Source organism: Schistocerca nitens, chromosome 4 (genome assembly GCF_023898315.1).
Source record: "Schistocerca nitens isolate TAMUIC-IGC-003100 chromosome 4, iqSchNite1.1, whole genome shotgun sequence".
Lineage (NCBI taxonomy): Eukaryota > Metazoa > Arthropoda > Insecta > Orthoptera > Acrididae > Schistocerca > Schistocerca nitens.
In genome coordinates this window covers 345,513,626-345,541,525 of record NC_064617.1, presented here as the reverse complement: position 1 = coordinate 345,541,525, position 27,900 = coordinate 345,513,626, and the positions used below count along the sequence as shown (strand labels likewise).

Sequence of the window (27,900 nt, the reverse complement as noted above, 5' to 3'; positions counted from 1 at the left end):
TGTATTTTGGAGCAATTTTTTATTAAAACTGTTCATAAAATTTTTTTATACAAATAATATTCACAAAACTGATTGGCACAACATTCAAACACAGGCACACTGATACAACAGCAACTTTGTCAGCTTTCTGTATACATATACAACATTAGTAATAATTCAAATATTCAATATTCACTTAAAACTTTTTATATTTATTCTGTTTATGTGTGTCTTTAAGAATACCTTATTAACTGTCACAAACTTTTCTGCTCTTGGTACTAAAATGTATGTGATGTGAATACAGATACACAATTTGCAAGACTACAGTGAGATCATATCATCAAAGTAAGATCATAGTTGACTGCCTTCTGTAACTTCTCTCTCCACCCTTCTGCACTTATTATGCAGAACATAAAAATCATGAACAACTGATCATGAACATATGTATGATCATACTAACAGATGTGTAAAAACAACATGAATAGGAGAAATATATATTTAAAAAAAATTACAGCAGATTGAAATTTGAAAGTTTTTTTATATATTTACTGCTTCTCTTTTAGAAACATTATACTGATAAAAGAAGATAGAGCTAATACATATGTTGAAAGTTAACTGAATTTTTAAAAAAATTTCTACATTTTTAGCTGGTGTTTTGCCAGGTTATTCTGTGTACCAGACTATGATTAGAGTCTACATTCTGTCTTTTTACAGACAAAATTTTTATTGTGTGTGCCAGTCTACTTGACAACACTTCACTGATTTGCACAAATTTTTTATTCAGTTTTCTGCTAACTTTCTCTTAATTTTTCACATGTCACACAAAAGTCTGCAACACCTTCATTTAGTTAAAGTTTCATTCAGTGGTTATTTCCTTTACAGTATGAAACCAGATTTTATGGAACAGTTGAAGCATTTCTGCCTTTAATAACTACAAAAATAATTTCTGCTAAAATTTTACACTAATGTTTTAAAATTATGCACACTTTTGAATTTTTGACAAATTGATGCACTTGGCTACACACTTCACAGTTGTTTGCAGAGTAGGGACATAGATCTTCAGAGGAGAGAATTTGAATTTTACTTTCTAATTCCAATGTATATATTTTATGCTGAATTTTAATTGAGTTTTTATTCTGTTTTCTCTTAAAAATAAAGTAATTAATAATGTTCTGTGATGCTCAGATAATCAATATGCCTACAGATATATCTATTTGCTTCTTGATTAATTTCATATCATAAACAACAGAAAAAATTTTCTTTATAGCATTAGTTTGTCCTTAGTTTTTGGCATAGTTGAATTGCTCCTCAAAAGGTGTATTGTTACTTAATATTGTGGTATTTGACTAATTAATTGGTTGAAGGAAAAGAAAAAAAGATTCACTTTTATCACTATGTGAAACAGTTAAATACCACAGCCTGAATATGTAGTACTGTGGTCGTCCGTATCATATGTCTTACTAAAGCTTCTCTAACCTCAGAATAAGAAATTTGTAACTCTTAATGAAATCAGGAGAGATTGTGGTAGTTACTGTTTATGTGGATAGAAACATAACATTGAAATAACAAAATAAGATAAGAAAATTAGGGATTAACATCTCAATGATAAAACAGTTATTCAAGATGGAGCACAAGCTTTGTTGGGATGGGAAAAGAAATGGGCTGTGTTCCCTTTAAAAGAGAGATCCTGGCATTTGCCTAAAGCTGTCTATGGAAACTATGGAAAAACTAAATCTACAGAGCTGGATGGGGATTTAATATCATAAATTACTAATATAAGTATAATGTTTTCGTAGCTGTGCCACTTTGTCCTGCTTTATGGATGAAGTTTGTTAATATTGAGATGTGTGGCAATAGCTAGAAGATTAATTGTTGGCTATCCACTGAAACGGCAAGTGGAAGTGAATGCTAGAGACAAGGTACTGAAACCTGAAATTGGTGGCAGAGAAGTGTACATATGTGTTCTTTGTGTGCAAAAGTGAGATAAAAAACACTTTTTAATTGATTAAACTGTGTGTTTTGTGAAACACTGTAAAAACAGTTTTAATTGATTCAACTGTGGTTTTTATGGTGAAACACTGTGTATTGTGTTAGCTACTGAAACACTTTTTTGCCATGTTTCACAAATATTTATTATTTTTGTGTGACCTAAGTTTTTGATTACAACACAAAACCTTGGTAGTAGAAAAGTTATAAAGTTTTGTGAAACAAAGAAAAAAGTGTTTCATTTTGTTAACATAAAAAAAGCTATGGTAGTACTGGGAGACCAGAGAAACATCCAAAAATAAATGACACACTTAAAAAAAAAGTGAAATTCATAAGAGATGTGCAATAATTGTTATGACAGATGCACAGTTCCTCCTTGTTGAAGCTATATGTTGATCTTCAATGCCCCCCCCCCCCCCCCAAATCCCACACTCACCACCCACCTTCCTGACAAACCTTATAAGAAAATGTTGCTTTGTGGAAATATTATTTGTTGATTTAAGGCATATGGCATTTTCACAAGCTATACTGTAATTGTGTATTCAGTATACTATTTAATTTCTATCTGTCTGTCTTTTTTTTCCTTAGAATATTATTCCAAGATTTTTTCATACATCATACCTTTAAGTATTCATGTAGTGTTTATTCCTTAACAATTTAACTTGTTTATACTGTTCATTGTCTGTACATCACATAACATTTTAACTTTTACCAACTATAGACACTGAATGATCCACTGTGTGTTAATGGCCATTCCATTCTCGTGACTAACACACTGAAATTCCTTGTTTTGTAGCTGATGAAGAAAGATTGTTTCTTGTTGTAATCTAAATGATGTGAACAATTGAAAAATCAATAACAGCAATGTGTCAATGGACAGTGCAGCTATTTAAGTAGAGGAAATTTTTCAGAATTTATTTAGACATATAACTGTACTGAGGTAGAAGTGTTCATCAATCTATAAAATGTTAAAATGAAGCATTTTCAGTACTATTTATGTTTACTATGATGCTAAATATAACTTGGATATATTTATCAATGTTTACTATAAACAGTATTTATATGTAGTAACGGTATTGGTTTCATACGGGGCAACACATGATTTGGCTTACTTATGGTTTTTAATGGTCATGCTGATGCTAAAGATAATCTTTTACATACTAAAATACACATTTGTAGTTACCATCACATTTCTGTTTCCCTTCTTAACCTGCTTTCAGTTGTGTAAATTTATCCATCTACTTGATAAATCTATCACTCTTTCCTTCTGGCACATAAACTCTTCATTTCTTTCATTGACATTTATCTTCATGCTGTTTAAAAAGTCTGCACCTGTCTTTGAGTCATTTTCTGAAAAATTTCCTTAGTCACCATTTTTTGATTTGCATATTCTCTGTTTGCAAGACCACTGGATATGGGCACTAGCATAAGGCAAGGAATTGCCTATAGAGAACACAGTTGGTACTTTCTGCATACCAAGAGTGCTAGTAAAACTATACAGGATACACAGAAATCCAAAGAATAGTGGATCAAGTGGTTTTAACTACTGCAGATGCTAAATCAAATCATAAATTAAGAGTGCTTATCATTACATATTGACCATCACACAAGCTTACAAGAGTTAAAGTTTTAGTTCATTGTCAACATAATAAGTAGATTGTGTGTGATAAGAGTTTGTGTCACTGATCAACTGTGCTATCAGCACTAAAACTGCCAAAATATTTCAAGCACACTGAGAATTAACATTTCTCAAATTTATTCTGTTATTGAAATTTAACAGTTCATTAAATATTCATTATAAATATAAAAACAGTACCTTTTCATATACACTTATTTCATTTGATTCCTTAAAGTGCAGCAGAATAATACTTTTAGACCATAAAAAATAATCTATTTAAAATATTTTCACATCTCAAGTTTGCAAATTAATTTTACTAATAATGGCAGTCAGTGTATCCTCACTCATGAGGTTGAATTATTTCCCTCAATACTAAAAATACCACTAATCCAGTAAAATAAAATTAGGTCAAAATGCATTTTAAGGTGGCATTTTCTGAGTTGCTTTTCAAACACTGAAGAAGCACACAACAGCATGGCTGATCACTCTCATTTCTACAAAGCCTGCATAAAAAAGTGATGTCCCTAACAGGGCTGACCATTAAGATCAAAAAATACCATTAACTAAAGGGCTGTTTTTTCTGTTGAAATGCTGTTTTTAACATAGAATCACATCACGTAAAAATAGCTATTACAATTAACATTTTAGACAGGAATAATTTTCTTTCCCTGTTCCTGTAATATTTTGGTAGCTTGGAATTCATGAGCTTAATGGTCACCCAGTGCAATAGTGATTGTAATCTAAAATATTTTATTATTGTGGGAACCTTCAAGAAGTGTTAGGATTCCTCTTCTATTTGAAGCAAGTCTCATTTGTAGCGAATAAACACCTTCTTCTTGTGAGGCTGAAATAAAAATTGTTCAATGTTAAATATTTGTTTTGGGATATTGGCATACTAAAAAGAGTGGCTGTTAGCAATTTCTTCATCTGTCAGATTATGTATAGTAGACACTCTTCTACCAATAGTGAGTTTTTCCAAACCTACATCTGAAAATGATTCACTTCATACATAAGCATTTATTGCTGGTTTGTTATTCCTGTGAGTTTGTTGATATCTTCACATAAATTACTGTAAAATATTATAATGCAAACGGAATGGCAGAGTAAACTCACAGCAGTTTTTTACTGTATATTTGAAAGAGGCAGTGGAGGTGAAAATCAGCTCATGACACATTCAAGAGTAACTGTGTAGGAATAAAAATATATGTAATTATCATTGGATGTATTGCAAAATTTATGAAACATTCACCTTTGTGGTAGTGTTATTGGTAATGGTAGTAGTAGTAGTAGTAGTAGTTGTTGTTGTTAGTAACTGTTGATATGAACTTCTACTCCACCTGAGCATGTGACATTTTTAAACCAGTGTCACCTAATTTACAATGTTCTTCCATATGGTCTCCCTATTGATTACTGTAATAACGATGCAGTGCTATTTCTTCATGGAAACAGTGTGCATGGATTAAAGTACACTACTGTATGAAACACTTTTTGGGCACTCTACAATTATAACACTAAAAAGATTGAGGTGAAGGAAACTGAGATTCCAGACAACAGCTGTGGCAGAGATGATGGCAGCATGAAATCAAAAACCAATGATTTTAATGGTTCCTTCCCAACAGCAGATATGGCATGTCCTAATAAACAATTAAATACATATGCATTTGATTTATTCCTTAGAGACTGTTTCACAACTGAAGGACATTATTTTAAAAATGAAACCCCTAAGAAATTACAAAAAATATTTGGTTGCCAAAAAGTGGCAATTCTGTTGGCTATGATGCTATTTATGCCACAGTATTAAAGCACTTTAGTACCTTGCTAGTGCCCTTTCTTAAGGGGAGGGGTCTATAATAGACCACTGACTCATTTTTCACAGCATAATTCATAAATGCCTCTCAGTTTGGCTTGTGCAAAGGTTTCTTTGCAGAGAAAACATTCTTTCCCCCACAGCCGATGATTCACTTCTATAAAACGCTGTTCTCCAGATGTACAGTTCTGAAATTTCATCCTCAGGTTAAAACCTACATCTGACACCAGCAGTTCTCTTTCAGGAAGAAACACCTTCTTTATTTATGCTGTACTGCTTCTTATATACACTTTGCTTCATCTATTAAGTGTTATTTTGCTTTCAAGATAGCAGAATCCTTCATTTCATCTATTATGTGATCCTCAGGTTTGATGTTAAGTTTATTGTTAATCTCATTTATGCTACTCCTCATCACTTTCCTCTTCCTTTGGTTTACTCTTAGCCTACATTCTGTGTTTGTTAGATTGTTTATTATATTCAACATATCCTCCTCCTCTTCCGCACTTTTACTGAGGACAGCCATGTCATCAGTGAATCTTAGCAGTGATGATGTTTCATCCTGAATTTTATTTCCACTCCTGACCCTGTCTTTTATTTCCATGATTTTCTTCCTTGAGTGGCTAATGCACCTGCCTAGTAAGCATGAGATCCCAGCTTCGAATCCCAGTCCAGTACACATTTTCACTCATCGCCACTGATTCGGTGTAAGGTCTTGATGCAGCTTGTAGTAGTGATCCCCTCCCTTTCCTGTCCTTTCCTTTCCTTTCTTCCTTTTTCCACCTTAAATTTAAGTACTTGTGATCAAACAAGACAGAAGGCAAAAATAACATTATTTAAGAATTCCTAATATCATTTGGAGAAGTGCCATCCAATGATCAATTAAGTTAGTGTGTAGAATCTATAATATTTCATCCTTAATTTTATTTCCACTCCTGATCCTGTCTTTTATTTCCATCATTTGCTTCCTGGAGTGTTTAACGCACCTGCCTAATAAGCAGGGATCTTCTTTTGCTATGCAAGGTATCTTCACATTTACCTTCCTTGTACCAATATTTGTCCGTCCAACTACTGTGATTAACATTTTTAAAGATGTCAACTCCTCATCAACTAAACTTGCAGTTGTGGTATTCATTAGTGCATTATCTATAGCCACAGAGAATTTCATACAATCATCATTCCCCAATACTTAAGTATCCTGCTGCTTTACATATTGGTTCTCCCTAATGATTGTCATGAGGTTTAACCAACACTTCATCATTAATAAATTGTGATCGGGGTGTGTATCTACTCCTGGGTATGTCTTACAATCCAATATCTAATTTTGGAATCTCTGTCACCATTATATAACCCAGATGGAATCTTCCTCCACCTCCAAGCCTTTACTAAGCCTCTCTCACTGTTACCACTGAGCCCATATTATTCTCTAACTCCGTCTTCTATTTGTTTACCTACTACAGTATTGCAGTGACCCATGATGACCAATGAGTATTAGATTTTCATCTCACATTGCATACTGAATTACATGTTCAATGTTCTTGTATACTTTTCTTTCTGTCTCTTCATATTTTGCTTGTGATGTCAACATGGATAACTGAACCACTATTGTTGTTATTGGTTTGCTGTTGATTCTGATGAGAATAATCCAACTGATAAAGTGTTCGTAGTAACTAACTCTCATAAATGCTACAGGGCTTATAACTGAGAAATGCTATTGTAGGAAATTGTGACAGGTTGATAACAAAGCAGTTAACATTTTATTGATTTTAAAACTATTTACACTCATGGTCTTCAGACAAACTGGCATAAGGGTTCTAAGCAGTTTTTACTCATGGCAGTATGACAACACATTACAATATCTTGCAACAGCACCTAATTAGATATTTTTTCTGGTTTTAAAACTGGGTTTAAGCACTATCACTCATGAATAAAAGTTAGAAATCAGAATAAGCTGTTACCGGTAATATGCTGAACCAGCATGTGAGATCTTCTGATACACCAAGGACAGCTCCAGCATTGTCAAATTCTCCACAGTAATTTGGTGCTGAGAAGAGAGTAAGCATTGATCTCTGGGCAAAGAACTGGTACCCATCTTCAACAACTTGATGTGCTCTCACAATAAGTGAACAGTCATGCCTCTCAAGGAAATGGCGAACTACATCTGAACCAAAGACATAGCTCACACCCCTGTCATTCTGAGCCCATCCAGTCAGCCCCTGAAAGTAAACAATGAATGCAATTAGTTTCTTTTCTTAACTTTAATAAAAATTTGTAGCACACAGTAATGCATAAGTGATTCAGTAAATTGCCTGTAGTCATAATGTTTTCAACACACCTAACATTTTACATTTCATGATAAACTGAAATATATAGCTTTGTTGCAATGATCCAACATAACGTATGCCATAAGAATGTTTCCAGCACTGTCTTCACATTACAAATTTAGTATTCATATTCCTCAATAAATATTTTAAATTTAGCACCTGTGTCCAGTGAAAAAATGCATGCAACACATAAAACAACTTTGCTTTCATTAATACACCATAAATTCATTCACTCATCCATTCATTCATTCATTCATTCAATGTGCTCCATAGATATCGTTATGGAGGAGAAACTTCAGTGGCATGGAATGAGTCAAGTTAATGGTAAATGTGTTCCTATTTTGTTTTACTATGAATGGTGCTATAGGATGTAGCAGTTACAATGGGACCAACGAACATAGGTTCTGAACCATTGTGCAATTTGGCACTTTTCACATTTACAAATCATTGCCAGAAGTGAAAGAAAATGTAAGTAACAGAAAAAAAATCTGGGGATTAATTGGGGATCAAACCAGTACCTCTGGATCTGTAATCTGAAACGACCTACTAAGAGGTCAAGCTACTATATGAACAAGTATTAGCAACTGCTTGAAACTCAATTAAAATTTAACTATCATTAAACTGCTATAAATTGTTTGTGTCTGCTCAAGTTAAATCCAACACACTGAAATTAACAGAAATGCAGCTATTTTGGGAAAATAGGAAAAATGCTGCTTCTGCAGTTATATTAAATAGCTGCTCTTTATCATCTGTTGCTGATTTTGATATTTATACAATACCGGAAAATCCTGGATTCAATAGAAATAATGAAAGGAGTTGTGCAATTGAGTGATTGACAGGCATATAAACAAGAGTGAAACCACTGCTGAGCTAATAGACAATGTCATTCCTCAAAGCTAATTGACTAACAAAATCACACACATATGCACAAGCACAGTTTTATTGTTGTGGCTGGCACTGCACTGCAGTCCAACTGGGCTAGCAATATCTAAGACCACACTCCAAACATTTGAATTTTACTGATTATTTCATCATGTGATAAATAATGTGATAAGGAAGACATCCTCGTCAAAAAGCCTGCAAGGAAACTCATTGACAACTGTTGGGCAGGTCATGTACTACTTCTCAATTACATAGATTTCCTACCCATTGTGAGCCCCATATCAATTTCATCAATACTTTTAAATGGTAATTAGACATGTAAAACTTTAAAAATGAAACTGCCACTGCAGGGTACTAAAACTCAACTTTAGGCCAGTTGGATCAGCACCTAGACAATACAAGGGAAATAACACTCAAATGGACCATACTTGTAAATATTGTCATGTTAAACATTATTGTTGGTTTCAAGAAAAGAAAAGGAAAGAAACTAGTTCATTGAAATCAACATAGAGTACCAGAACAAAAGCTTTTTCCTTATAAAAATGTTAAGAATTCTTACCTCTGCAGGATCTCCCCACAAAAGGTCACAAACCAGTCCAGAGTCAGGTACATCAATTGGTCTGGGAATGTTTCGAATCTGTGAAACAAGTTATAAAAATCTGAAGATATTCCTTAGGTCAGTTTATTCATCTTTTGATTTGTAACTAATTCATTTCTTGCCCCCCCCCCCCCCCCCAAAAAAAAAATGATACACTGTTTAAAGTTTTTATTTCTATGGCAGTTCAGTTTTCACTCACTCACTCATTCATTCATACATTTGTACATTCATTCATTAATTCGTTCATTGTGTTCCATGATTTCCACCAAAAGGAAAACCTTTAGGGATGTGAACAGATCCAGGTATATATATGAACATAAGAGAAGCAGCTCTTAGAAACTTAATCTGTACTCTGCATTAAAAATAGACTATGGCTGTATTGTTTAGTGTTATGGCAGCTAAATTTAACTTGGTAAATTACAAGGAAAGGACTGTATTGAAAAAGCTTTTGCTTCCTTGGTTACATTCATTTACTGTTGTTTATCTTCTAACAGTAATGATTCATTTTTTTGATACCACTGGTATTTTTGTAAGAAACTACAGAGGCCTACTACTTATCACCTGAATTAGGTGTACTGAAATGGATTGAACTGATTGATGGGGATGAAATCATCACTTGTCTTGCAACTTTAGAATGAACATTCTCATTTGCTACCCTAGTAACTTTAGTGTGACGAGGGCCTCCCGTCAGGTAGACCACTCGCCTGGTGCAAGTCTTTCGATTTGACGCCACTTCGGCGACTTGCGCGTCGATGGGGATGAAATGATGATGATTGGGACAACACCCAGTCCCTGAGTGGAGAAAATCTCCGACCCAGCCAGGAATCAAACCCGGGCCCTTAGGATTAACAGTCTGTCACGCTGACCACTCAGCCACCGCGGACGGACAGTAACTTTAGTTGAATTGAATTGAATTGAATTGAATTGTATTTGACCCTGTAAGATTACATTGTGTACAGTAAATATACGTGTAATATAGGACATGTCAAAAGTATTAACATTCATTATCAATATAATAGAGGGAAACATTCCCCGTGGGAAAAATATATCTAAAAACAAAGATGATGTGACTTACCAAACAAAAGTGCTGGCAGGTCGATAGACACACAAAGAAACACAAACATACACACAAAATTCAAGCTTTTGCAACCAACAGTTGCTTCATGAGGAAAGAGGGAAGGAGAGGGAAAGACGAAAGGATGTGGGTTTTAAGGGAGAGGATAAGGAGTCATTCCAATCCCGGGAGCGGAAAGACTTACCTTAGGGGGAAAAAAGGACAGGTATACAATCGCACACACACACACACATATCCATCCACACATACACAGACACAAGCAGATGGATATGTGTGTGTGTTACCCACATCACAAAGCTTCCTGAAATCATGGTGCATAGACTGACAGAACATCCAGCCAGCATTGTCAGCTGATGAGTCCTGGTGCCTTTTCATTTCACAAAGGTTTCCACTTCCAGCTTTGGCTTCTATCACTGGCAAATAAGAAAGAGAAACATGAGGCAGCTCCACTCTCCACACAGCAGAAGGCAATAACCTCACTTGTGGTATGTTGCTGCCAACCTCATCATTGATAATTCCAATATCATATTTTTCTCAAGAATTGAAAGAGGTATCATTCTCCTTCCAATGTTAAAAACAATTTCCACATGTTAACTATATTTTGTGCACAGCACAGTAAGGCCTAAAACCCACTGAACATAAACTGGGCGGGTGACTAAATTTTTTACTGCAGACATTTCAAAATATAATGTGTGTTTTACTTATTTGTGAAATATCACAATAACTAGGGCAATAATCTAAGGAAAACCAATTCATTATCAAGCTGTGATTTGAGACAATTAGTTGAGGAATATTTTTTTTTCGTTTTTTCCCCAAACAGTTTCCTTAGAATCAAATGATAAAGCCTACAGATTGGAAAACTCATGCTATTTTTTTATGCAAACAGTAAAAATTTTAGTTAGAAACTCTGTAAAGAATCGGATGTAGCTTTGCTTCACTTATATAAAACAAGTTTTTTAAAGGCACATGTGATGACCTGATATTTGTGTTATCTGATACAGTTTCACAGAGCAACCAGCATGCACTGTTGTCCTGGGAAATAAAATACAGACAGATATGTAAGGGTATTGTATTGCTGTCATCCCAGCTTGAACCACTTAAGTTGCTTCAACTACTTTTGTGTGCATTCCACCATTGTGGGTTGCTTCTGCATCATATCGCATATCATTCTGCCTTAGTGAGAACTGTGCCTAAGTTGGCTGATCTTCTACATAATTCTGAATAAGCAGATGTCAGTAAAAGTTGGAAGGCTTCTGCTATTAGCCACTAGTTCTTGGCTGCAGGTGATGTTAGTTAGCTGACAGTACCATGTGGGGTACCCATTATTGTCCACTGTGAGATTTTCCTTTCCTTGCAATAAGTGTGCATAATTGCAAAAGTCAGGATCTTTACTAAACATATCAATTTGTAAGGTGATTTCAGTTTTGATTTTGAACAACAACAAAGCTATTTTTACTCCCATGTGAAGCACAGTTTATGCTGCCAGCACTGCAGGGGGCAGGTGTGGCTTGCTCTCCCAACATGGCTCTGCATGCTGCACAAGTCTATGTGGGTGACTTACAGTTACCACACTGTATGGGTACTGAAACAAAAATATTGATATTTTGTATCGAGATTGTACCAAATGTAAAGGCTGGTCCACACGCAATGATCTGTCTGCACAAATGTCTGCACATATCACATCTGCACAGACAAGTCATAGTGTGTGGACTGGAGATTTGTGCAGATATAAGATATTTTACCCCCAATACTAAACTGATGATTCCTTGATGACACAGAATGAGTCCTAGCAACCAATCCCTTCTTTTAATCAAGTTATGCCACGAAGTTCTTTCTCCCCAATTCCATTCAGTACCTCCTCATTAGTTACATGACCTAGCCACCTAATCTTCATCATTCTTCTGCAGGACCACATTTCAGTAGCTTCATTCTCTTCTTGTCTGAACTGCTTATCATCCACGTTTCACTTATGTACTAGTAGGCTCCACTTCAGACAGTTATGTTCAGAAAAACTATTCTTACTGAGCTGGGCAAAATACCATTTCACGACAATGTTTTAGGAAATCATAGCCACCAGAACAGTGGCAGTTGTGATCTCTGCGACTGTTTTACCACACATGCCATCTGGATTCTTCCTCCTAACACTAGTTTCTCAGAACTCCACACATGGGAACTGGTTTCACAATATGTCCTGACGCAAATTGATTTTAATTTCTGTGGTCTCAACATTTCATTTCAGTAACTATTCCTCTTTTAGCTTTATTTTATTTTTACATATTTTTTGTTGCTTATGGTAGGCAGGGAAACAGTAACTCTAAAAAGCATTGTTGCAGACTTAACAAAAATGATTGATTCTGCATCCTTTGGGCTTAGAAATCTATCATTTGGACCCTTTTTAGCTTTCTTTTATTTTTCTATATTCTTTATTATTTATTTTTTGACACGTCAAAATTTTCCTGCCTCTCAACTATCTACCATCTACAGTGCACTGAGCTTACCATTCTTATTGGCTCTTCCATTATTTTTCAGTAATCTTCGTCTTGCTTATTACCCTATCTTCCACCTATAAGTTCTCAGGTTTTCATATCTCATCTAGTGCAGGTACCTACAATCAGCCTTTCCTTCACATCCCATGCAGTAAGTCTCCCCTTACTCAAGGCTCTGGATGACTTTTCTGTAACTCTTCCCATTTCCTAAACCTTACTAGTCCTTTTCCTTCATCCCTCTTCCTTTCCCTTCAAACATTCTGATAGAAAAAGGAGCCACAGTCTCCAAGCGCTTGCATGTTTCCATACCTTTTATGTGTTTCCCCCTGTTGCTGTTTGACAAGTGGATATTTTAACCGTCCATATCATATTTTCAAACACTGATTATTTTGATTGATAATATAACATGTCTCACTTTTGAAATTTATAAAATACTAAAATACTTAGTAGGTGAAGGAAGAATTACCTCATTCAAATCTTGTAATTGTGGAGAGAGGCCACCATGCATACAGAAGATTGTCCCCTCAATAAGAGCAGCTGTAAACAAATGTGTACATCAGTGCTAATATATTAAAACATTGTAAATAAATATTAATCACTTGAATAACAATCTTTCTCTTGTATATTCATCCCTCGTTTAAAAATGAGCCCTCACCAAAGTAGCACAATAAGGAAAGTAAGTATCTTTTTCTTTCAACACATCAACAAGGAAATTAGAGGCATTATTTGCCTTAGGTCATTTGATATCCAGTTGTTTTCAATTGTGTTCTGACCTTCAGCTTGTTCATTCTCTGATATTTTAACAAGTATTGACGTCAAGCTTTGTTTCAAAAGGAAAATTCACTTTAGAAAATTATAAAATTATGAGAATTGCTGGTCAATACTTACCTTCACTAGGCAAAACTTTTAGTACTGCTGATAGACATACATAAAAGTATATGAGACTAGTTTGCTTTCAGAATTGTTAGTTCCTTTCTTGGGGAGGAGAGAATGAGAGAATAATGGGTTGTTATTTGTTGTCTTCATCTTCAGTCTGAAGACAGGTGATGCAACTTTCCATGCTATCCTATCTTCTGTAAGTGTGTTCATCTCTGACTGAAAACTGCAACCTACCTCTATTTGTACCATCTTACCATATTCATTCCTTAGCCTCCCACTGCATTTGCCCCACCTCCCCTCCACATTTCCTTACATTACCAAATTTCCAAGCCCTTCATGTGTCAACTGATCCTTTCTTGTAGTCTGTGCTATAAATTTCTTTTTTCCCTAATTTCATTCAGTACCACTTCATTAGTTATCCTACTAGCCATCTAATCTTCAGTATTCTTCTGTAGCACCCCATTACAATAGCTTCAATTCTCTTCTGATTTAAAATGGTTTTTGTCCATGTTTCACTTCTGTACAAGGCTACACTGCAGACAAATACCGCCAGAAAATAGTTGGTAGCACTTAAATTTATATTCCATCTGAAACAAATTCCTCCTTTTTAAAAATGCTTTCCATATCATAGCCAGTCTGCATTTTCTATCTTCTCTGCTTAAGCCACCATCAGCTATTTTGGTGCTGAAACAGAAAAATGTCATCCACTACTCTTGATGTCTCACTTCCTAATCTAATTCCCTCAGCACCACCTGATTTAATTAGACTACATTCCATTACCTTTGTTTTATTTCTGCTGATGTTCATCTTATAACCTCATTTAAAGACAATGCCCATTCCATTCAACTGCTCTTCCAAGTCCTTTGCCATCTCTGACAGAATTACATTGTCATCAGCAAAGTTTTTATTTCTTCTCACTGAACTTTAACCCCTTTTCAAATCTTTTAATTGGTTTCCTCCACTGCTTGGTCAATGTACAGACTGAATAACATTCTGTCTCTTTCCCTTTTCAACCACTGCTTTTGTTTCTTCTCCTTCACTCTTATGACCACAGTCTTGTTTCTGCAAAAGTTGCAAAAAACTTATTATTTCCTGTATTTTATCACTGTTACCTTCAGAATATTAAAGTGTGTACTCCAGTCAACATTGTCAACAGCTTTCTCTAAATCTGCAAATGGTATGAACATAGACTTTTCTTCTTTAACCTAAAATTATTTAAAGAAAGGTAGGACTCAAAATGGCTGACACAATCATATCACTAGACATATCAGAGCAAAACAAGGCCATGGCTGATGGTCCAAGTGATTCATAAACACAAATAACTGCAGTAAGTTTCCAGAAAATTATTTAAAGCAGTTGATTTACGTGTTTAGATATTAGCACTGGATGAAGAGGCCACTGAAGGGATTTTCGAATCTGTACGACTGCAGCCTTTTGCATTTTCAGCTTCATATTCAGGAACTGTATGATAATTTTTATAATTTCTGGCAAAAAATCAGCAAGTTTTGTTTGGGCACCAGCACAGATTGATTTTGCTACATTTCTTTCTTTTCAAATATCATCCAAACCATTAAATTCATTAAAAGTTAGTTCAAACTGAGATAGTTTACATAAACAGTCCTCTGTCAAAATGGTGAGCCCATCACATGACAGAACTTCAATCCAACCAACATGTTCCAGAACTGAAGCAGGCAGAATTAAACCACTAGATGGCATTCCAGGTTTGTCACCGTAGTTCTTTGTGCATTGAGTGATGTAGCCAGACAAGTAGCGGAATTCTTCTGCGGAGCAGTCAGGTTCCTCTTTAACAGCAAATTCTTCTGGTGCAGGTGAAAAAGGCAAGTTAATATCCTGCAGCTCTCTTTCACCTTCTGTCATTTTCAGTGTTTCACTACGTTGGGCAAAATACCTCTAAACAGATACGATGTCAAGAATCTGTCACTGTTGTATGCCTCCATCTAAGTTTCGTTTAACAGATGAATATCATAAGTATTGTGCCACAAAAGTAGCACCTGCAATCAACATTTTACTTCTGTTAGAGGATTCAAGTGGAAATGACTAACTCAACCAATATGCTAGAAATAATTATCCAATGGGTTTTGGTCCAGCAATACAAGTAGGATGTATGTCATCTTCAGTTGCTGAAGATCTGAAAACAATCTCATCGAGTGAACAGTTATCACTGAAGCCCTCTGCGATGGCAACAAATGATTTGTGCTGCTAATGTGCATTTTCTTGGTACACATGTACAACTCCCTTACAATTCTTTCATGAATGTTCTTGTGGATCCCATAACAACTTGATAGTTTTTGTATTTTCAGGTACTCATGATCCCAAACGTGTTGTTTGAAAATTGAAGGAAAAAAAAAATTGTTTCTTCTTCTTTGTTATGCATTAGGCAGTTTATAGCTTTAGCTGCGATGTTTAAAAAGAGTTGTTCTTTGCCCTTAACATTGAGATGAATCAGTGACAATTTAGAACATTTCATTTCACTACTATCTAAGGTGAGCAGTCTTTCTATTATATATTTAGTAACAGTTTTTCCACCTGAAAGTTTTATTGCATCATCCAGAAAGTGATGCCCATTAATTTAAATATGTGTGGAACTTCTTAAAAGACCCAAGAAATGCAAAATACAAGATGGAATAATGCCAACTGAAACTGTCATTATAAACACCTAGATTCATTTATTTACTGTAGACTGGGAAGGTAGGAATTTGTCTCTGTTATATTAAGATCTTTTCAAGCAGACTGATTTTTTGTGCCAAAGTCATACACTACTGCGACATCATCCTGTATGGAATAGATAATAGAATTTAATCGATTAGCTGTTAACCTTTGACATGCACTTCACAGTTGTTTGCAGAGTGTAGATGTAGCTGTAGATGTAGGTGTAGAAATAACATGTTTGTGTGCTGTCCCATGATTCAATCATTGATTCTGTTGATTTATTTCACTGGATGAGGGTACACATACATGTTCACCTTTTGACTGTACAGATAATTGGGCTTTCATTAGATGCAAAACATCTGTAAGCACAGTAGAGAAACATATGAAAGAGTGTGATGCCCAGCTTTTCAGTATTGATAGTATTGGAAGTGGGCAACCAACTTGATTTCTTAACAACAAATAACACTTCCTAACTACAGCACTAAGTACAAGGTCTGTATTACTTGGACAAAGATCTGTTTTTATTTATTTATTTATTTATTTTATATAAAAGCTAGGACCATGGTCTTTTGTAAAAGATATGATAAAAGTACTCCAGGACACTGGTTGGTTGGTTTACTGATTAAAGGGATCCAAGTACAAGGTCATAAGTCCCTCCTACATGGAATAGGCAAGTCAATAAAACTACATGGCAAAGAAAGTCCTAGTGTGCAAAACTCAAGGAAAGAAACCCCAAGGGCTACCGAGGTCATCAAGACCTAAAGAAAGGAACAAGGAAGAAGAAAAGGGGGCAAAGGAAGAAAGGCATACAAGGTTCCCTGTCCCAGGAGTGCCAGAGTACCCCAAGGCAGAAAGTGTGATGGGGGTCATATCCCTGTCACATACCAGAGGCACCCCACCCAACAATACCCAAAAAAGACTAGTGACAGGTCCAGGGTGAGAGAAGCGTAGGAAAACAAAGGGAGAACACTAAATCAAACAAACATGCGAGAAGGGGGAAGAAGAGCAAAAGACCGTGTAGGGTAAGGGTTCGGGTGCCACCACCAAGCCCTGACAGTCACTGTCCATTCAATGCAGGGGAGGCAATACAGCATACCGCAAACTCCTCAATGGGCTGACGAGGCTGAGAGGAGGCAACATAGCATCCTGTCAACTCCTTGATGGCCTGACAAGGCTGAGGTGCTCTTCCTTAGAGAGAGTTGTAAGAACCCCTCCTCAAATAAACCATAAAAACAGGGTAGTCTCTGAGACTTGATCCACTAGCACTAGGGAAGCAACTCAGGAAGATTTAGTCTGCCACAGGGCAGCTAGGTTAAGACAGCCTAGCAAAATGTGGACCACTCTCAAATGGGCACCACAATGACAGTAGGGTGGATCCTCACAATGGAGGAGATGACCATGAGTCTGCCAAATATGGTGGATGCGGCAAAGGATGATAGAGTCCTTGCAAGGGCCTGCATGGAGGATCTCCACAATTCGTAGTATCCTTTATCAACTGTAGGTTGTTTGGCGAAGTCAGAGTATGCCATTTCGTATTCCATATCCTTAGGACTTGATGACATCATATCAATCAAAGGTCCGGTTATGGAGTGCTGATCTCAAGAGGCAGGTTGCCAGTAGCCAAATTGTCCAGCCTGTCATCGAGTTCATTCACTGGGATCCCAACATGACCTGGAGTGCAAAGACCACCACACATCCACATTGTTTGAGATCAAAAAACGAATCCTGCATAGTCAGGACCAAGAGATGGCAAGGATAACACTGATCAAGAGCTTTTAAACTGCTCAAAGAGTCACTACTGATGAGAAAGGACTCACCAGTGCAGGAACAGATAAGCTCAAGAGCACGCGAGATGGATACCAACTCCACAGTGAAGACACTGCAGCCATCTGGCAAGGTGCAGAGCTCATTACACCCCACATGAATGTAAGCAAAGCCAGCTTGACCAGCAACATTGAGCCATTAGTACAGGCTACTTCTCAATCCCAAAACATGCCAAGAATGAAAAAGAATTGGCAGCACGGGCCTCAGGCTGAGCGGAGTCTTTTGAACCTTGTGGTTGTGCAAGAAAGAGCTGCGTATGAGGGATGTACTATGGAGGAGTACATGTGTTGGCCCAGAGAAGAGGTGATAGAGGTGAAAGCTTGAGTTTTGAAAAAAGGGACTGGATGTGAATTGTAGTAACCAAAACCAACCGCGGGAACACCTTGGGCTGTGGGATCGGAGCCGTCAGGCGGGGAAGCTGCCGGCGGTGGAGGACACACCACCGGGTAAACACAAGGATGAGTCAGACGACAGACCAACTACAACTGACAACAACTGACAATGACCTACTATGACCGACACAACAAGGATAAGATCAACAACGGAAGCTTGTAGAAACCACAACACCAAACACCAACAGTAAATCCACTCGGAACCAGAGCCAGGCAAATGTCAACAACGAGCAACGACCAGAAAGCAGTACTGCCGAGATATAGACTCAATCCAGAGTGAGTACCAGACTGACTGGACTAGGGCAGAGTGGGTCCCTATATACGAAACCGGAGGGAGCAGCTATTGGCCGCGGTCTGCACGTGGTGTAGCGGTGGCGCCCTCGCTGCGCGAGAGCCGCTGTGCTGAAGAGCAGCTGCGGACGTGGAGCCCTCTATGGGCAGGCCACGTCCATTTATTCTGGCACGTGTTTGACTTCCATGGTGGGAGGTACTAGATGAACGACGATCATAACCCCAGACCTGGCCCACCATAGTGGGAGTTGGATCTCTGTATCTCGAAATAAGATATGGTAGTTAAAGTGCTCTGGGGAGCAGCAGTTGTGTAACGCATAACCATTCAATTGCTGGCATATAACCTGCAATGGTGGAACCCCTGCCTCAACCAGAAGAGATCATTGGGCTGGTCTGAAAGGTGTATCAGGTACAATGTCTGTAATGTCAGAGGTGATGCCATGCCCTGTGCAAGATTCACATAATCTCAATGGGACTGGTCCAAAGCTTTGTAGAGCCATAGTGGAGCAGAGCTGCCCCCCCCCCTCCCCTCCCCCCATGAACCATGGACCTTGCCATTGGTGGGGAGGCTTGCGTGCCTCAGCGATACAGATAGCCGTACCGTAGGTGCAACCACAACGGAGAGGTATCTGTTGAGAGGCCAAACGTGTGGTTCCTGAATAGGGGCAGCAGCCTTTTCAGTAGTTGCAAGGGCAACAGTCTGGATGACTGACTGATCTGGCCTTGTAACACTAACCAAAACGGCCTTGCTGGTGCTGGTACTGCGAATGGCTGAAAGCAAGGGGGATTCCGTAGAAATGTTGGAACATGTGAGGCAATACTGACCCTACGATTTATCTTAGAAGCTAGATTAAGGAAGGGCAAACCTACGTTTCTAGCATTTGTAGACTTAGAGAAAGCTTTTGACAATGTTGACTGGAATACTCTCGTTCAAATTATGAAGGTGGCAGGGGTAAAATACAGGGAGCGAAAGGCTATTTACAATTTGTACAGAAACCAGATGGCAGTTATAAGAGTCGAGGGACATGAAAGGGAGGCAGTGGTTGGGAAGGGAGTGAGACAGGGTTGTAGTCTCTCCCCAATGTTATTCAATCTGTATATTGAGCAAGCAGTGAAGGACACAAAAGAAAAATTCGGAGTAGGTATTAAAATCCATGGAGAAGAAATAAAAACTTTGAGGTTTGCCGATGACATTGTAATTCTGTCAGAGACAGCAAAGGACTTGGAAGAGCAGTTGAACGGAATGGATAGTGTCTTGAAAAGAGGATATAAGATGAACATCAACAAAAGCAAAACGAGGATAATGGAATGTAGTCGAATTAAGTCGGGTGATGCTGAGGGAATTAGATTAGGAAATGAGACACTTAAAGTAGTAAAGGAGTTTTGCTATTTGGGGAGCAAAATAACTGATGATGGTCGAAGTAGAGAAGATATAAAATGTAGACTGGCAATGGCAAGGAAAGTGTTTCTGAAGAAGAGAAATTTGTTAACATCGAGTATAGATTTAAGTGTCAGGAAGTCATTTCTGAAAGTATTTGTATGGAGTGTAGCCATGTATGGAAGTAAAACATGGACGATAAATAGTTTGGACAAGAAGAGAATAGATGCTTTTGAAATGTGGCGCTACAGAAGAATGCTGAAGATTAGATGGGTAGATCACATAACTAATGAGGAAGTATTGAATAGGATTGGGGAGAAGAGAAGTTTGTGGCACAACTTGACTAGAAGAAGGGATCGGTTGGTAGGACATGTTCTGAGGCATCAAGGAATCACCAATTTAGTATTGGAGGGCAGCGTGGAGGGTAAGAATCATAGAGGGAGAGCAAGAGATGAATACACTAAGCAGATTCAGAAGGATGTAGGTTGCAGTAGGTACTGGGAGATGAAGAAGCTTGCACAGGATAGAGTAGCATGGAGAGCTGCATCAAACCAGTCTCAGGACTGAAGACCACAATAACAACAACAGCGGAGCAGAGCAGTCCTTGGTCTAGTTGATGTTTCTGAGGCACTGAAGGGCTGAGATGCAACCAACATGGCCACTTAGAAGATGAGGAACCACATCAACTGGACATAAAAGACTAGTTCCAAAAAATGTGGGTGTCCACCACATTGAGGGACTGGCCATCAAGGTAGGGATGGAGACGGACTCTGTGGAAGTGACAGAAATCCATAACACAGGTCTTGGCAGCCTAAAAATGGAGCCATGAGTGAGAGCCCAACTTTGCGTTCAGTATATTGCTACCCCGCAGCCTGTGTTCAGCAACATCCTTCATGGATGAACAGAAATAAATGCAAAAATTATAAGCATACAAAAAAGGAGTCACAGTAGCACCTGCAGCTGCCACTAGACCATTGATAGACACTACATCTACATCTGCATCTACATCGATACTCAGCAAATCACATTTAAATGCCTGGCAGAGGGCTCATCGAACCACCTTCACAATTCTCTATTATTCCAATCTCGTATAGCATGCGGAAAAAATGAACACCTATATCTTTCCGTAGGAGCTCTGATTTCCCTTATTTTATAGTGGTGATCGTTTCTCCCTATGTAGGTCAGTGTCAACAAAATATTTTAACATTTAGAAGAGAAAGTTGGTGACTGGAATTTTGTGAGAAGATTCCATCATAACGAAAAATGCCTTTCTTTTAATGATGTACAGCCCAAATCCTGTATCATTTCAGTGACACACTCTCCCATATTTCATGATAATACAAAATGTACTGCCCTTCTTTGAACCTTTTCGATGTACTCCTTCAGTCCTATCTGATAAGGATCCCACACCATGCAGCAGTATTCTAAAAGAGGACAGACAAGCGTAGTGTAGGCAGTCTCATTAGTAGATCTGTTACATTTTCTAAGTGTCCTGCCAATAAAAGAGTCTCTGGTTAGCCTTCCCCACAACATTTTCTATGTGTTCCTTCCAATTTTATTTGTAATTGTAATTCCAAGGTATTTAGTTAAATTTATGGCCTTTATATTTGACTGATTTACCGTGTAACTGAAGTTTAATGGATTCCTTTTAGCACTCATGTGAATGACCTCACACTTTTCGTTACTTAGGGTCAACTGCCAATTTTCGCACCATTCAGATATCAGATATCTTTTCTAAATCGTTTTGCCCTCATCTGCAGACAATCTAAGAGTATCTCCCACATTGTTTATATAGATAAGGAACATCAAAGGGCCTGTATCACTACCTTGGGGAGCACCAGAAATCACTTCCCGTCAATTACTAAGCACTGTGACCTCTCTGACAGGAAGTCACAAATCCAGTCACATAATTGAGATGATATTCCATAAGCACACATTTTCACTATAAGCTGCTTGTGTGGTACAGTGTTAAAAGCCTTCTGGAAATCCAGAGATAATAAATCAGTCTGAAATACCATGTCAATAGCACTCAAAACTTCATGCGAATAAAGAGCTAGTTGTGTTTCACAAGAACGATGTTTTCTAAACCCATGTTGACTGTGTGTCAATAGACAGTTTTCTTCAAGGTAATTCTTAATGTTTGAACACAATATATGTTCCAGAATCCTGCTGCATATCGACGTTAACGATATGGGCCTGTAATTTAGTGGATTACTCCTACTACCTTTCTTGAATATAGGTGTTACCTGAGCAACTTTCCAGTCTTTGGGTATGGATCTTTTGTCAAGCAAACGGTTGTGTACAGTCTTTGGGTATGGATCTTTTGTCAAGCAAACAGTTGTGTATGATTGTCAAGTATGGAGCTAATGCATCAGAATACCCTGAAAGGAATCTAATTGGTATACAGTCTGGGCCAGAAGACTTGCTTTTATTAAGTGGTTTAAGTTGCTTCACTACTCTGAGGATATTTACTCATGTTGGCAGCTGTTTTCTGGAATATTTACTTCATCTTCTTTTGTGAAGGCATTTCAGAAGGCTATGTTTAGTAACTCTGCTTTGGCAGCACTGTCTTCGATAGTATCTCCATTGCTATCATGCAGAGAAGGCATTGATTGTTTCTTGCTGCTAACATACTTCACATACGACCAGAAGCTCTTTGGATTTTCTGCCAGGTTTCAAGACAAAGTTTCGTTGTGGAAACTGTTATAAGCATCTCCCATTGAAGTCTGTGGTAAATTTTAAGCTTCTGTAAAAGAGCACCAATCTTGGGGATTTTGTGTCTGTTTAAATTTGGCATGTTTGTTTCGTTGTTTCTGCAACAGTGTTCTGACCCATTATGTGTACCAAGGAGGATCAGCTCCGTCATTTGTTAATTTATTTAGTATAAATCTCTTAACTGCTGCTGATACTATTTCTCTGAATTCAAGCCACATCTGGTCTACACTTTTATCATTAATTTGGAAGGAGCGGAGACTGCCTCTCAGGAAGATGTCAAGTGAAGTTTTATCTGCTTTTTCGAATAGGTATATTTTTCGTTTATTTTTGGAGGATTTGGGGGTTACAATATTCAGTCTTGCTATGACAACCCTGTGTTCACTAATCCATGTATCCGATGCTCATTATTAACTAAGGATTATTTGTTGCTAAGAGGTCAAGTGTGTTTTCACAACCATTTACTATTCGCATGGGCTCATGAACTAACTGCTCAAAATAATTTTCAGAGAATGCATTTAGCAAAATTTTGGATGATGTTTTATGTGTACCTCCAGAATTAAACGTGTATTTTCGCCAACATATTGAGGGTAAATTAAAGTCACCACCAACTATTATCACATGAGTCGGGTACATGTTTGAGATCAAACTCAGGTTTACTTTGAACCTTTCAGCAACTGTATCATCTGAATTGGGAGGTCGGTAAAAGGATCCAATTATTGTTTTATTCCAGCTGCCAATGATGACCTCTGCCCATATTAACTAACAGGAACTATCTACTTCAATTTCGTGAGAAGATAAACTACTTCTAACAGCAACAAACACACCACCGCCAACTGTGTTTAGCCTAACCTTTCGGAACACCGTTAGGTTCTTTGCAAAATTTTCAACTGAGCTTATCTCTGGCTTTAGCCAGCTTTCAGTACCTATAACAATTTGAGCAGCAGTGCTTTCTATTAGCGCTTCGAGCTCTGGTACTTTCCCAACACAGCAACAACAATTTACAACTGTTATACCAATGGTTCCTGTATCTATGTTCTTCCTATGTTTGGCCTTCACCCTTTGTAGCTGAAGCCCTTCTTGTGTTTTCCTGAGACTCTCTAACCTAAAAGACCACTCAGTCAACGCCACACAGCCTCTGCTACCTGTGTAGCCACCTCCTGCATATAGTGGACACCTGATCTAATCAGCGGAACCCGAAAACCAACCACCTGAAACCCCACCACTAAAATGAGAGCGACTCCCAAAACAAAACCCTTCAGAACTCCATTCTCCTGTACGTAGGAGGTGCTATGGGAGGTGCCAACCTGTAACTGGAAAGTGTGACATGAAAAAAATACAAAGTTTGGGAGTGGGCTATGGAGGCCCACTCATGTAAGGTGGAAAGGATGTGGTGGCACCATGTGATATTATAAGCTTTATGCAGATCAAAGACTATTGGAAAGTATGTTGATGCTGGGTAAAAGCCATTCAGATATCAGACTCAATGTGGACTAAATTATCTGCAATAGGAAACCACCTGGAGTCAAAGCCAAAAGGTCCCAGGACTCTAGGATCCAATACAACCTTCCACTCACCACACTTTCAGGTAACTCGTAGAGGACATTGGTTAAACTGATTGGACAATACCTGTCCATCAGATGAAGCAATTTTCCAAATTCAAAACTGGAAAACTTACACTTTCTCACCAGTGGGAACGGAATTCCCCCTCGCTTGAGAGATGCTTCAAAAGGGCTAGTAAGACAATGGCTAGCCACAAATAAGTGCTGAAGGATTTGGGTCTGCACCCAGCTCAGTCCAATCCAGGAGCCATGTCAGGACAGAAAATGACGGTGCTGGCGAATTCTTGTTCACAAAATGGGTTGTTATAAAGCTCCAGGCAGCAGGAAACAAAAGATGAAGGGAGTCACTCCAGATGGTATTTGAAAAGATTGAACGTGGGCAGATAGTGGACTGATGCTGAGGCCTGGATGAAATTCTGAGCAAAATGCTCAGTGACAGAATCTGGTCTGGTGAGGATAAAGTCATTCAGAGAAATTCATGGGACACCTGTAGGAGTATGGAGGCCAAAAATGCACCTGATCTTTTCCCATACCTGGGAAGAGGGATCTGCCCTATGGCAGTGATATGTTGTTCCCAACAAATCCTTTTTGGGTATTTAATAGGATAATGGGCCAAAGTACAAAGCCATTTATAAAGGTGAAGAGGATACTGTTTGTAGCGATCTTTAATAGCCACAGCAATTTCAGGTGTCCACCAAGGGATAGTGTTCCATCAGGCAGAACCTGAGGAATAAGGAATAAGCAGTTTCCAAGAGGATGGCAGAGGTCAAACTCCATACAGACTCATCAGTGTCATGTGATTGAGTGGTTGGGATGGTATCCAAGGAAAAGGATCTCAATTCACATTAGTAAAGGTCCAGCTGGAAGGGAGTCTAGGAGATTGATGGTGATGAAAAGATAGGATGATCGGAAAATGATCACTGTCACACAAATCATTATGTATTGTCCATTGAACAGAGGGGACAAATTCAGGCAGATGGAAAGATCGATGGCTGAGAAAGTGCTGTATGCCACACTTAAATGTGTGGGGGCTCCAGTGTTGAGGAATGAGAGATCTAGCCCTGTTAGCAGGTTGTCAATAATCCTGTCCCAGTCAGTGGTTGCAGTACTGCCCCACAAAGGGTTATGGGCATTAAAATCTCCAAGGAGAAAGAAGGGGGGAGGTAGCTATTGAAGGAGGGCAAAAAAAGCCGAAGTGTAGGAGGCTGGTCCGAGGAGAGAGAAATATTGCATATCATTACTGCTGAGTCTAAATGGATCAGAATGGCTACCACTTCCAGTGCTGTATGAAGAGGAAACCAGGAAGTAACAATACCCATGTGTTCCAATATACAGACACCATCAGAGGCTCGCAAAGAGCCAACTCAGTTCTGGCAAAAAGCTGTGACCTCTGCCAATGTTCAATGTCAACATGCAGTACCGTATTTACTCGAATCTAAGCCGCACTTTTTTTCCGGTTTTTGTAATCCAAAAAATCGCCTGCGGCTTAGAATCGAGTGTAAAGCAAGCGGAAGTTCTGAAAAATGTTGGTAGGTGCCGCCACAAATAACTTCTGGCGTCGAATATATGTAGCGCTACACAGGCATGCTTTGTAGGCACAAATAATACTGGCGCCAAAACCTCTGCGTCAGTTAATAAATTTTAACAAAAAAAGGTGGAAGTCGAGCTTTTTTTCTTCGCCCCGAGTTTCTACCACTGCATTTTCATACATTATCCAACGAAGTAAATACAAATTCCGTATTGTTCATCTTCGACTGTAGCAGAATTTCAATGTACTACGAAAATCCGACTGGCAAGACTGTTTGGGATGTTTGTCAATATGGCCAACTCTACGTTCTGAATTTTTTCCTACCTGTGAGAAGAGATGGTTGTTAATAGGAGCCTGATGAAATGTGAATCACATGCAGTATTCTCTTCACCATAAGAATAATACGAATATAAACATTTTGCCCTGTATTCTTTCGTGTTTGCTGCTATCTCATTTAAATCCTGTCTGCCTAATAAACTACGAAACTAGAGTGAGACAACAGCAAACGCGGAAGAATATACGTATCATATCATGTTTATATTTGTATTATTCTTATGCCTAATAGTGATACAGTCAGAAATGAAGCACGGCAACTCACTAGATTTTTAAATCTAAGATGACAAATTTCTGTGCAGAATTTGATGTACTAAAGAAGCGGCCGCAAAGATTTTCAAACGCAGAAAAATTTTCGCCTAACTCTCGTTCAAAACATGTTCTATCATACGCAGTCTATTATTTGGTTCTTGTTGATCATTATCAAAGAACGCAGTAATGTAAGTAACAACAAATAGCAGTCTCTTACCATTGTTTCGCTAATGAGACGATTCCTCTCTCTCTCTTTTTTTTTTTTTTTTTTAAGCGGCGGCAGCGCGCACAAAAGCAAGCCATGCCGCGAGCGGTGACAGGCCGTAAGCACGCACTATCAGAATGCGACAAACAATGGATGACACAGTACAGTAATGCATTTTCAGCTTAGAGTGACGTAAACACCTATAACAAAGAAAACGGCACTTATCAAAGCAAAATAAGCAATCGATTCAAACCAGACGAAGCACGTGAAAAAGGAAGTGTACCCGTATAAATACGGACGGAGCGCCTGGTGCATAGCAATGGCTACCTGGTAAAGCTTAACTGCTAAGCTTACGACTCGAACCAAACTACTGTGGTTGTATCATCAAACATTCGACCTAAATTGTGTCTCATATTACAATGGACCAACTTTGTTTCGATTTGGAGGTGCAGCCTAAAACTTTTCTCTCCCCTTTAATTTCGAGTCTCAAATTTCAGGTGCGGCTTAGATTCGGGAGATTTTTTTTCCCTTTATTTCGAGTCTCATTTTTCAGGTGCGGCTCAGATTCGAGTGCGGCTTAGATTCGAGTAAATACGGTAACCACTCACAGATGGCAAATGGCAGCACCAACAATGGAAGGTATATAAAGTGTGTCAGGCTTGATGCAGAAAACAGGGCAGTTGTTGTCATAATGTGGAAACAGAGCAACTTATCTGACACACAAAAGGGGTCAATAGCTGGTTTTTCATCTAAGGATGGAAGCATTTCCAAAATGGATAAGTGTAAACAGCTTGTGTGCTGCTGTGGTTAAAGTCTATTGTCTATACAAAACAGTGCTATCCAAAACTGGCGCAGAGGCAACTGTGGTGCACCAAGGGCTGTAGACAACAGGGGTGAAAGATGACTATGGAGTTGTGTGTGGGTGAACTGACATGCAACTGCTAAGCAACTGACCATCCAGATGAACCAATGGGCTACTAACAGTGTCCCCTCAACAGCTGTTCAGTGATGTTGCTGCATATGGGCCTTTGCAGCATATACTTTATTCAAGCACCAATGCTGTGTGCTGCTCATCAGTGATGAAGCCTGGACTTTGCACACCAGTACCAAAACTAGACGTCT

The 27,900-nt window shown here is 38.2% G+C and overlaps 1 protein-coding gene across 1 annotated transcript in view; it reads right to left on the bottom strand.

The window, feature by feature from the left end:
* Positions 1–2,438: 2,438 nt before the first annotated feature.
* The window catches only part of LOC126251390 (serine/threonine-protein phosphatase PP1-alpha-like), a 610,425-nt gene continuing 584,963 nt past the window's right edge, over positions 2,439–27,900 (bottom strand). The window contains exons 5-8 of the mRNA XM_049951784.1: positions 13,219–13,289; positions 9,153–9,230; positions 7,346–7,603; positions 2,439–4,427 (exon numbers count right to left, since the gene is read on the bottom strand). Coding sequence (XP_049807741.1) covers positions 4,392–4,427; positions 7,346–7,603; positions 9,153–9,230; positions 13,219–13,289 — 443 coding nt within the window. The 3' untranslated portion in view covers positions 2,439–4,391. The remainder of the gene's footprint in view (positions 4,428–7,345; positions 7,604–9,152; positions 9,231–13,218; positions 13,290–27,900) is intronic.